Genomic DNA, 12,605 nt, shown 5'->3' on the forward strand with positions numbered 1-12,605 from the left:
AAACTACTGATTTTATATACATTTTGATGAAGTTGATGTCCCCCTGTCTTTAAAGTTTTAATTTTGACAGTATATTATGATGATGAATATTTTACATTATTTTACGCAAACCGCCTAGAGGGGTTTTTTGTTGTTATTGATTAAGCAGTATGTAAATACAATATTTATTGTAATATGCATTTTCTCTTTTAACCCAACAGTATTTGTTGGTGTTTTCACATGTGCTTTTTTGCTGACTTAATTTTAATATGCTATATACTGCCTTGATATATTGAAAATCCAGATTATAAATAAGTAAACAAATAAATGGGACGTGGCGTGGGTGGCGCTGTGGATTAAACGACAGAGCCTAGGGCTTGCTGATCAGAAGGTTGGTGGTTCGAATCCCTGCAGCGGGGTGAGCTCCCGTTGCTCGGTCCCTGCTCCTGCCAACCTACCGGTAGCAGTTCAAAAGCATGTCAAAATGCAAGTAGATAAATAGGTATTTAAATATTTAGCTCTGGCGGGAAGGTAAATGGTGTTTCCATGCGCTGCTCTGATTCGCCAGAAGTGGCTTAGTCATGCTGGGCACATGACCTGGAAGCTGTATGCCGGCTCCTTCAGCCAATAAAGTGAGATGAGCGCCGCAACTCCAGAGTCATCCGCGACTGGACCTAATGGTCAGGGGTCCCTTTACCTTTACCTTTAATATTGGAAGGATAGATGTTGGTAGGATAACCACCATGTATTTGCCCTAAGCTCCTTGGAGGAAGTTGAGACAGAGGCGGAATCCATTTCTCATGAAGCCATAACTGTCAGATCAGGGTATTCAGGGCCGGCTCGCCCATTGACTCCAGTGGCGTGGGGCGCCTGGGCGCTCGGGGGCGCTGAGGGGCGCCCCAGCAAGTGGAGGAGCTGTGCGGCGGCCTCCCTTTTCCCTCCGCCAGCCGCGCCCCTCAGGATCTCCGCTCAGGGAGGTAAGCGAGCGGAGCAGGGGCACTAGGACCCTGTTCTGCTCTGCAGCGCCAGGGTCATCCCTCACCCCAGCACTGCGTTTCATTGCCGTTCCTGTTGGCGGGAAGGCTCGGATGCCTTCCCACAGTCTAGGACTCTCCCCGCGGCCCGCTGGCTCCATGGCTCCCATCTGGCCTCTGCTACCGGCGGGAGGGCTCCGGACTGCAGGAGCGGGGCTCTCCCTGCTGGTTCCACGGGGCCAGGACACTGGGTCTCTATGCAGGCCGCGCTCTCCCCTTTCCGGCCCTGTGGCTCTCGGCTCAGCCGAGGCGTCGCCCCGAGGCCTTCTGGCTCAGGGGAGACGGCAAGCTCCTCCAGGGAAGGTAAGAGCTTTCCTTTTTTTTTAATGGAGGGGAAGAGCTGGAGGTGCAGAGGTTGTTTTTTAAAAAAGAGTGGGGGTGGGGGGCGCCTGAGGGATCAGAACCCAGAATGGAGCAGGACTAGGCAAACAACTTGATTCTCAGTGGCTCCCATTAAGTTTCCTTGGGCATAGTAAGTGTTGTGCAATCTAGGACATAGTCAAGAGGAAGTATAGCCTAGCCCTCTCCTGGGACAACCCTTCTGCCACCCCACTACAGGGATCCCATGGAAATGTACAGTATTTTTTCTGTATGCACTGTATACGCTGGTGCACTGTGGTTCTTCTCAAAGGGAATTCTGCAGTACACAAGCGAATCTGCCACATGTACATCATCTGCCATAAACAATGCAACACATTCCAGTGCAGTGATTCCTGGAATCTCAATTCTTTGCACCTGCAGACTGTCTGGAAGGGTGGGTGTTGTTGTTTTTAACATCTGTATGCAGAATGCCTTTAAGCATCCGCAGAAGGGCAACCATCACAGCCAGCCACCATGGGTCTGGGAATAGGGTACCTAGCTTCTAGGCGGCTGAGTGGGCCAGATAACATTCTAGTTTCTATTGCTCGGGATGCTTCTGTCAAAAGCTGCCCTTAGCTGGAGATTAGGAGTGGCTGTTCACATCTTGAAAGAAATCTTGCTTTGGATTAAGGAACCGTTGGCATTTAACCCTTGTCCTTTGATGCTTTTCATGTATATGAGTCGGTCACCTTGTTCTGGCATCTAGACCTTGGACCTTAAAGACTGCAGGGGGACGCCGTTGTCTCTCTGCGTGAATTATATATTCCTCTTAATTGGTGCCAGATGAGGCACCGTGATGTACTTTTAAATTATTCTGCAAATACTGCTCCATTCGGTATAGGTTTATAAAATAATAAGAATAAAGCTAAACAGCTTGTAAGATCCTGCTGACTGCAGTTATTATCATTCTGTCACCTTTGTAAGGAGTTGCAATATCAATATTGGAAATAGCTTTGATTAAACAGAAGTACATGGACATGTTACTGGTGAAGCTGTAGTTTTTTTTAAAAGACAGTGGAAGTTTTAAGGGTCTTACAGGGAAACACATATCTAATTTGATTCAGCATGGATTTATAAACTCTGGGCTGGATTCACCTAATGAGTCCTGCCAATGGAAGCCCGGCATGAGGACTTCTACATGCAAAATGAGGCTTCTCCTTCCCTCCTGCCATGCACCCTCCACATACCCCAAAATTAGCTTGGGGTGTGTGTCGAAAGAACCCTCAGAACAGTGTACAGGGAGAGGAGAGGGGGCATTGTTCTGAAATGGCTTTAGAGATGGCATCTCTAACTGTAAGTGTTAGCATGCATGAATAGTCAAAGCTGTGCCCCTGAACCATTTTTAAATTGGCAACATGACTCCCAAGCAAACAAGCAAGAGCACTTGCAAGGCAAAAATAAAACATACAGTATACAGTTGTACCTTGGAAGTCGAAGGGAATCTGTTCCGGAAGTCTGTTCAACTTCCAAAACGTTTGGAAACCAAAGCACGGCTTCTGATTGGTTCGCAAACCAAAATAGTCACTTCCAGGTTTGTGGCATTCGGGAGCCAAACGTTCGAGAACTAAGCTGTTCGAAAACCAAGGTACATGAATTAAAACACCAGGGAATAAGAATGTAGACTAGACACGCCCAACACACACTTTTTCTCCCCTGTTTAGGATAGGGGTTCTAAGACATGGTAGTAACTGATTATAGAAGAAGAAAGTTTACTTAGGCATAGATAAATTGATCTCAAAGGCCTCGAAGTTTTTATTTCTTTTCTATGACAAGTTTAAACACAATGTGGTTCAGTGAATGGAAGGTTGGGTTTGGGATTGTTATTATTTATTTCTGCCAACTGTTTATTAGTTGCTTTTCAGGGCCATGCCCTTACAATGCAACATGCAGAGAAAAAGAGAGAAAATCCCTAAACCCATTGAGTGGATACAAACAAGTAGTAAAAGGTAAAGGGACCCCTGACCATTAGGTCCAGTCGTGACCGACTCTAGGGTTGCACGCTCATCTCGCATTATTGGCCGAGGGAGCCGGCGTATAGCTTCCAGGTCATGTGGCCAGCATGACAAAGCCGCTTCTGGCAAACTAGAGCAGCACACGGAAATGCCGTTTACCTTCCCGCTGTAGCGGTTCCTATTCATCTACTTGCATTTTGACGTGCTTTCGAACTGCTAGGTTGGCAGGAGCTGGGACCAAGCAACGGGAGCTCACCCCGTCACAGGGATTCGAACCGCCGACCTTCTGATCAGCAAGCCCTAGGCTCAGTGGTTTAACCACAGCACCACCTGGGTCCCTACAAACAAGTAGAGGCATGGGATAAATGAAATTAGGTTGCCTAAACTTTCTTAAAGAAATACTGTAGTAAAAAAACAAAAAAACACTTAACTGGAAGGATTCCAGAACAGTGGGGCCACCACCAAGGAGAGTGGTTCAAATCTCAACAAAGCTTACTGGATAATCTTGGGCAAATCACTAGTATTCAGGTTCATCTGCTTGACAAGGATGTCAGGAGATAAAATAAATCACCCTGTGATCCTCAAATGAAGGTTGGTATAGAAATAAAAATAATAATAATGACAATCTCTATGTTCATCACTCTTGAACTCTTTGAATCAAAGGCAGTGTGTAAATAGGATGGATAAATAAAATTGGAATATATATTTTTTAACACAATGAACTAAATTGAATTTTTAAGTGAACAAGCATTTGTTTTAGTATTTATAAAACACAACTGTTCATAAGATTGCACAAATGGAGAGTTTTCTTCATGAAAGAGATTGTAGCCCACTTCCAAATAAGGTTTCAGCAAGAGGCTCACACAAAATCTGAAATCTCTGCCCAAACACCAGTTTTTCCCATTATGTTTTACATGTCCTCATTTTATGGCTTTGTTAAATAACTTCAAATGTAAGCTAGCATTCCGTTCTGGCATGCTCGTTGATGAGGTAATAATACCTGTCAATGGGACCTCACAATATGCAGCGGTGGGAAGGATTGTACTGCACTACATCAAGTCAATTGTTGATCAATTGGAAATATCAGTCATACCTGAATATAACCTCCCTGTACCTGGAAAATAAAATAGCTTTATGAGCTGTAACAGGAAAAATAAGAGTTTGGAAAGTTGGGGGTGAGGGAGTAGGGGAGGGGAGCGAAAATCAAGTTGGGAAATCCTTTCATTAAAGCTCTGGTGTCAGAGTTCCTGTTATCAACTGCAAATTAATTTTGTATAAACACTTATTGTGGTTTTTAGGAATTCAGACACCCAGCGTCAAGGAACGAAGCTGTTTTTAAAGTTATGTAGAGGGATTACGCCACCTCTAATCTAGGGACATTTGGCAGGCCATTTATTTTGCATTGAGAAGCAACTGAATTTATTTTTCTTGCAAAGTTGCTTTAACCCTTTCTTCGCTGAGTCTTGAAACTCTTCAGTGTATATTGTATAGGGCATAACTCACAGCAGGAGTAAGCTGCAAAAACGAAGGATATTAGGATACAGTATTATTGAATTCGGGATAATTCGTAGTAATGATATTTCTTAAAGCGGTCAAGTTGCTTTTCTCACAGAGTGAGCTGAAGCGACTTAACATTAATACCAATTAAGATAATCTAATAAGATTCAAAAAACACAGTTGAACAGACAAAAGGCAGGACTTAGACATCTCACCTCATCAAAGAGGCCACAGTGCCACCCTTCAAATTAATGGCCAAAAGTGCTAATAGAGAGAAAAGTCTTTGTCTGGTGCCTACAGATAGATGAAGGCAGTGCCCGGCTGGCCTCCTTAGGGAGAGCATTCTGCAAGTGGGGGACACCACCGACAAGGCCTGATCTTACACTATATTCCCTTTTAAATCTATGGCAGGGCCAATGTCAAGGATTGGCTTGGCTGAGCATCTGCTGATGACCCACTGATGAGAGCTCTGTGGACCAGTTATGGTGATGAGGTAGAGCATGGATGGAGAGCCTATGTCTGTCCAGATGTTGTTGGACTCCAGCTCCCATCAGTCCCAGACAGCATGTTCAATGGTCGGGGAAGTTGGGAGTTGGAGTCTAACAACTTGTGGAGGGCCACAGCTTCTTCACCTGTGAGACAGAAGCACTGAGGGAGAGGGGGTCATGAATGGTGTCTTGCCTTGGGGCCTCTGGAACCTAGAGCAGACACTGCTTTCACCTGCCAAAATTAGCCCATTGGTTTCAGTGTGGAAGTGTTAAGCATGTACTTAACTCCCTCCACTGAATGGAGTTGGGTTGGGTCTCATCCTGTGTCTTGAATACTAAAACTGTCAAATCAATTGAACAGTATTTGCTCATTGTTAATATTTTATTTTAATACATTGCAGTACAACCTTTCAGCCTTTCTGTAAAATAAGTCTACATATTTCAAAGTGTTTACAGCATCGCTAAGAACACGATTTGTTAAAACGATTCATCAAGAAAGCAGGTCTCCTGATACAGGTAGAAATGGTAGAAAATGCTGCTTATGAGCTAATAATTGCACTCATTGGATAGAGAATAGGGTGCTCTTGGATCTTGGCTTCACCACCTTGTCCTTGCACTATTCAGTTTGTGGAAGCTCTGCTGGAACCAAGTCCTGAACCGTGAACAGATGGGGACTCCCAACATGCATGCAAGGGGCTGTTGCGACCCAACCCTCAACGTTAAAATTTCAGACTTTGGAAGATCTTCATGACTGCACAAAAAGAAAAGAAAATTACTATCTCCATACCTACTGTTTTGCAAATAAAGAGTTTGATCCTAAGCATAATTAGATGGGAATTAATCCTATCTAAAAGGTTGAGATCACTTTGGAGAACATATCTAACCTACAAACTTAAAATGGAGTCAACTGTTCTTGGCAACTTTCCAGATCTGGATTCCAGTTCCCATTATCGCTGTCTGGGACTGATGGGAGATCTGGTCTGACAGTATCTGGAGGGCATCTTTGAGCTCTTTGTTTTCAAAGAATTGTGTACTCTTCAGTGAATTCTAAGAGAGAGAGAGAGAGAGAGAGAGAGAGAGAGAGAATGTGGCAAAGTTAGTTATGAACCTGAGTTAACTGTTGTTTTATTTACCCCTTCAGGAAATCCAGCTGGAACATGCAAAACAAGCATTTGTACAGCGAGATAATGCCCAAGCTGGAAGAGTCACTGCCATTGACTTTAGAGACATTATGGTCACAATCCGGCCTCACATGTTGACACCTTTCGTTGAAGAATGTCTAGTAGCTGTAAGTTATTTTCCCATATCTGGGTCATGCCTAGGGACCGTGTCCCATTGAGACAAATATGCATGGAGGATGTAATAGGGAGGGCAGAAGACTGTTTACTTTTGTTTATTCCCCTCCCCTGTTCTTTTTCGTTTGTTTTTTGCTAGTACCTTTAGCCCAGCCTTTGGATGCATGAGAAGGAGTTAAAATTTATACATTATAAATCCATTTAGCCATTCATGCAAGTTTTCCTTCTCCAGAAGATCGTGATACTATCTTCTCAGGCCCAGAGTAGTAGCCAGCATCCTTGAGGCTGTTATCAGATGACCCGTTGCACCATCAGGGTAATGTTTTTTGTGTGTGCTGTCCCAACAAGCTACTATTCCCTGTCGGGGCAGTTCTGCATGAAAGTCTTGTTTTGTAAGGCTGATGCTCTGCTGACACAGGGGTTGGCAACTTGTTCAGCACCAAGGGCCACCAAGGGAAGGATGCTGAGCTTGAACGCTCACATCTGCTTTGCATGGTTTTAAATATGCTTAATCTAATTTAACCCACAGATTGCATGAAATTTTGCATGACATCTTAATGTGGATGGCAAGAGAGCCTCAAACTTTAGCTATAATTTAGAAGTATGATCCCTGCGTTTGACCCTATTTACGTTCAGGCAACTATTTCTAGCACGTTGAGCTGCTTTTAATGAGCCTTTAGGACTTAAAACCTTTCGTACTCCGACCTCAGTTTCATTGCCTGCATTTCCCCCCCCCCCAAGCTTTTCTCAAGCGTCGTATCATAAAACAAACAACATTTTGCAGCCTTCGTGTAAACTGTTCCGCTTGCACATCCCCAGTTGCCAAGAAGCAAAAGTATCTGAATGCCTCGATTCCCACCTCCTTCTGTTTACGCCATTTAAATATATGAAATACCGTATGTATTTTAGGGACGTTCCTGCTTTATGAGTCGGTGGTGACACTAGTAGACACACATCTTTCAGCCAATCCCTCCTATCCCCTGCTGCTCCCCTTGCTCCCCAAAAGCTGGGGGGGCGGGGAGAGAGAAACTTTTGTAACAATATGGGATGTAGCATTGAAGGTTGCAGTTGGAGGGGATTGGTGAAAAATAAGTGTCCCTCCTTCTGCAAGCAGAAGCACTTCTAGTACAGTGGTACCTCGGGTTACAAACCCTTCGGGTTACAGACTCCGCTAACCGGGAAGTAGTACCCCTGGTTAAGAACTTTGCCCCAGGATGAGAATAGAAATCATGTGGCGGTGGCAGCGGGAGGCCCCCTTAGCTAAAGGGGTATCTCTGGTTAAGAATGGTTTCAGGTTAAGAACGGACCTCCGGAACGAATTAAGTTTGTATCCAGAGGTACCACTGTAATGCAAAACCATTTACAACCTTTTCCAGTAAGTGCTGGGCTGTGTTCACAGACCCACTATCAATGAAGGGTCACTTTGACCATGTCCTGCTATCAATCATGTCAGCTTTACTTGAAAAAAACAACATTGCTTGAAACATCATTCTAGGCTGTATGTTTCTGAAGAACTGTACACACAGCAACTTACGTTAGAGAGCACACACTTGATGTGATTTGGGAGAAGATAAACGGCACTGTTCCCCTGTCAAAGGATGCAAACTGGTTTGCTACAGTGTTGATACCAACATTATGTTAGTAGTATGTGGACGATGGAGCAGAAATACACAGGAATTGGGGAATGGGCAAAGTGTAGCTTGGAGACACTTTGATAGATAATGGAGAAAGACCTTGAAATACTAAATTGGTACCCTACTGTAACAAATAAATGAATTCCAAATTCTCTGAAACGTTTAATCTTAGAAGAAGATGGTAATGAGTGAAAACTTAATTTATATGTGTACTAGCACTGTGCTTAAATTCCTCCTCAAATATGGAGTTTTTAAATTTTTAATTTCATTTGTGCACAGACCTGATTACAAATCTCATTCAGTACAGCCTTGCCTTGAGTCAAATATATTGCTACATTTGCTTCGCAGTGTTGAGTTTCTTAGGACTACTGCCATAGCAACCAGCTTTTAATGCATCCGTAATAAAGTTCCATCCCCTCTTTGATTTTTGTAAGGGTGGAAATTGCTTTGCTAACAGTAGCACTTAGATATTGGCATTAGCATCCCATGTTCTGACTGTTTGCATCTCATACTGAGCTCTGGTCCTGAGCAAGCATAATGTTAGTATGCTTCCCGGTGTCCTTCGCAGATGTTTGAAGGCTGAATGTTCTTTCATTCATTCAAACGTTGGCTCGTAGACAGCTTGGAATACTTTTAAAATATAAACATTCTGCAAAGTATGCGTACTGTGTTACAAAGCAGAATTCACAACCAATGAATGACATGGCATATTGGAGAGAGTCCCACTTCAGCCTGTGGCGCATTCAGTTAAATGGACTTCTGTGGCAGGCTGAAGCGATAATTGAACTGTGAGAACCACTGGCACTGTGTCTGTGTCTGCACGTAACACTAAACCATGGTTTGATGCTATGTCAGGCTCGCATGTTCCCCATCTCCTGTGCGGCAGGAGTAATGATCCTCTCGCGTTTAAAAAGTTGAGTCAGTCTGTGAGCCATATGAAATTTTGCAACTTAAAGTTAGTTACCCTCCTTTCTCATGGATATTGGGAAGATTTGCTTGCATTTTCTTTCTTCTGGGCAATAGCATTTGTGCATTCAAAGATAAGACCTTTTGAATTCCTTGGCAAAGCCGATTGTTATAAGCAAAGTTGGAGAAACCCAGAGAGAGGATTTCACTATTGGCTGTAGGTGATATGGTGCTCTCTGGATTTAAATATTAAAGCAGCCCCATTCCTCCCAACCCCCATAGCATGGTTGATTTTTTAAAAAAAAATCCTGCCCCCCCTCCCCAACTGTAACATACTTGGCATTTTTAAGCCTTTGAGATTTGCTCATTAGAAGAAATAAAGCAACTTATAAAACATTTTCGACTGAAACAGTATTGAAACTTGAACTCTGTAAATTACCACTGGCCATGTTGTTATAATCCTGCAGATGTATTTGTTTAGGTTTCCCTGGAAGGAGGCGGGGGCAGCTTGCATGCTGGTCATGATTAGCTCCAGTAACTTTAGAATCTATAATAGGCTTTTTTCATTTTGCATTTCTAAAATCCCTTGCTACTTCTATTGCTGTTTTTCTTAAATAAATAAAAAAATCCTCCAACATTATTCCCAAAGTGTTCTTCCCACAAAAGTTCCAAGTGGTATGATTTTTTAAAAATAAAATGAAGAAATCCAGATACATCTAATATCCTTTTTTTTCTCTTCCTGCTTTCCCCATTGCTTTCTCTGTTCTAGGCTGCTGGAGGAACCACTTCTCATCAAGTCAGTTTTTCCTATTTTAATGGATTTAATACCCTTCTTAATAACATGGAACTCATTAGAAAAATCTACAGTACTCTGGCTGGACATAGAAAAGACGTGGAAGTTACTAAAGGTTAGTTAAAATGTGGATATGAACATTAATCTGGAACAGTTATTTGCTCCCTCCCTCACCACTGGTGATCTTTTCAGGATATCAAGTGAGATGCTTTGACAGCAGTAAAAGGAACTCTCCGAGCCTAGCTGTCCTTGTGCCTTTCCATTTTCAGTTGCTTTGTCCATTACAATTAGTTTTTCCACCTCTCTTAAAAGAAACCTTTTTAAAAAAAAAATTGGTGAGATGGAGGTCTTAAAAAGCAGGATCGAATGAGCAGTCGACGTAAAGATGTTTCAAAGGCTTCAAAAACTTCCTAGGAGTCGTGCCAAATTGGCAGCCTATTAAAGTGACCTTCAAGGCTAGTTGAAAAATTCCACAAACTTGTATTAGCATTGCAGTAAGCTGATCTACAAGTTTGGAACAAGATGTTATCAGCTCTATCTAACCACTTTTATAGAGAACTCCCTCGGCTGTGCCAACCCTCTATTAATGCAGCCCTACTGGGACGGCACAAGCAAGAAGAAAGTTCCACATCTCTGTCTCCTCCCCCCACTCTGACCCACAACTGATTGATACCGTATGTCAAATATCCTAAATCCTGCTGTTAGCACTAAGCTATAAGGCCAGACTGCTTCTCCTATTTGCATGATGGATAGAGTATTTAAAACATACATTTACACAGTGGTGGGCATGCTGTTTGTGGTATTTTCTTCTTCTTTTGCTACACATTGGTTTAATACCAAAAAAACGTTAGTGATTCTAGGATATTTGTGGATAACTTTTGGTGTTGTTTGATTAGTTTCCCCTTCTATATTTTCCCCTCTCTCTCTCCCTCCACCCCTAATTTCTACTGCAGAGGAGTTTGTTCTGGCAGCTCAGAAATTTGGCCAGGTTACACCCATGGAAGTTGACATCTTGTTCCAGTTAGCAGATTTATATGAGCCACGGGGGTAAGTTGAAAATTACCCATTTCTTTGCTTGCAAAGAAAATGAAAAGCAACAACAACATCGGAATACGTATGGGTGAACAGAATACTGCCCGTTGCTGCTGGCCACTTTCCTCCCCATGTCCAGTGCAAATTTCATTTTTTGTGATCACTTGTTTTTTTTACCCAGGCGCATGACGATGGCTGACATCGAAAGAATTGCTCCTCTGGAGGAGGGCACACTGCCCTACAACCTGGCTGAGGCACAGAGACAGGTGAGGAGGCAAGTGGGGATAATACAAAGGCCTGCATTGACTTATTTCTCTCTTTTGCAGCAGCAAGCCCACAAGATCTGCCCAGTACATCATATTGAAATTGCATCAACTCCCTTGCAGGTCCAGTGACGTTCTACGCAGCGTGAGCCCATTTAAACAAATGGACCTAAGTTAGTCCCATCTGTTAATTTTGATGGGTCTTCTCCCAATTTGACCGACGTTAGATACAACCCTTGATTATTAATTTTTAAAAGCAAAATAATTTGCTTACAACTTTGCTTAGCCAGAAAATTAAAAAGTCCAGGGTGTGTGGGGGTTCCCCATTCCATTTAGAAAGTTGAAGCGTGATTGATCTGATAGTAAAGATCAAACAAACAAGTAAGGGTCTCTCGCTAACAACATGCAGCAGGGAAGGGAATGTTGGTTCACCAATAGTGCAATTCTGTAATGTCAAGTTAGTAGATATAGGATTCCAAGCTTAGTAAACTAGCTGACTTAGCCCTCTCTGATCCTGTCTCCAAATACGTTTAATGAAGGAAGTAATGCTTTACAGTTTATCCTGGGAAGATGTTAAATCTTCTGTTTCGCAGCCCTTCTGTTGCGTTCTGTCTTTAGCCGCCTATTGAAATGAATGATGGTTTTGTTTAGTCTGTCACAATCGTTTCAAATCTTTTAAGACTGTAAGAGAAACCCAAGTGCTGTGTGGTGTTCCTTGTTTTGTTTTTGTTTTGTTTTCTTTAAAAAAATTAACCCTAATTTTTAAATGTTTGTATCTGGAAAGGGGAGATACTGGAAAACGATGCGGTGCAAAAGACACACACACACAAAAGAGTCTCTGCCAACTTTTTAAAAAAACTTTTATTGGTCTCTTTCGTATATTGAAAGCTGACACAGACCTGGGTGTAGTTCTGTTTTTCTGAAACTATCACTTAAAGTCAAACTGAGTTCTGTATGTTGAGAGCTGGAGGGTTCCCTCCCCCTCCCCCACCGCCGCCACCCCTTTCTATGCTCTGGGTCTGTACAGAGACGCCAGTTTGACCACAATGAGTTGATGCAGGCTACATTTTTGGGTCTAATAGGCCTTGAGCCAGGCCCTTCTCACTTGGCTGCCTCCTCCCCTGCCCCTCCTCCCCCACCCCAGCAGCATCACCCTACAAACAGCATATTTTTAGCCTCGCCTTAGGAGCGAGTGTGTTAGGATACACACTCCTAGTAGCTGACTCCTAAAACCTGTCTCAAAGGTTACCGAGAGAGGTACAGAATAAGTGTCCGTCTGCAGACGTTTAAGCCCCACACTGAAAAACCGCTTCATGGATGTGGTAGCTTTTCCACCCAACATTACATTCTTGGCACATGCATCAAGACTTTC

At 43.1% G+C, this 12,605-nt stretch overlaps 1 protein-coding gene across 1 annotated transcript in view; it reads left to right on the forward strand.

The window, feature by feature from the left end:
- SLC25A13 (solute carrier family 25 member 13) overlaps positions 1 to 12,605 on the forward strand; it is a 110,496-nt gene that overhangs the window by 50,585 nt on the left and 47,306 nt on the right. The window contains exons 6-9 of the mRNA XM_035129397.3: positions 6,452 to 6,598; positions 9,915 to 10,053; positions 10,892 to 10,985; positions 11,152 to 11,236. Of these exons, the coding sequence (XP_034985288.2) occupies positions 6,452 to 6,598; positions 9,915 to 10,053; positions 10,892 to 10,985; positions 11,152 to 11,236 (465 nt within the window). The remainder of the gene's footprint in view (positions 1 to 6,451; positions 6,599 to 9,914; positions 10,054 to 10,891; positions 10,986 to 11,151; positions 11,237 to 12,605) is intronic.

This window comes from Zootoca vivipara, chromosome 11 (assembly GCF_965207765.1).
Source record: "Zootoca vivipara chromosome 11, rZooViv2.hap1.1, whole genome shotgun sequence".
In the NCBI taxonomy this organism is placed as follows: Eukaryota; Metazoa; Chordata; class Lepidosauria; order Squamata; family Lacertidae; genus Zootoca; species Zootoca vivipara.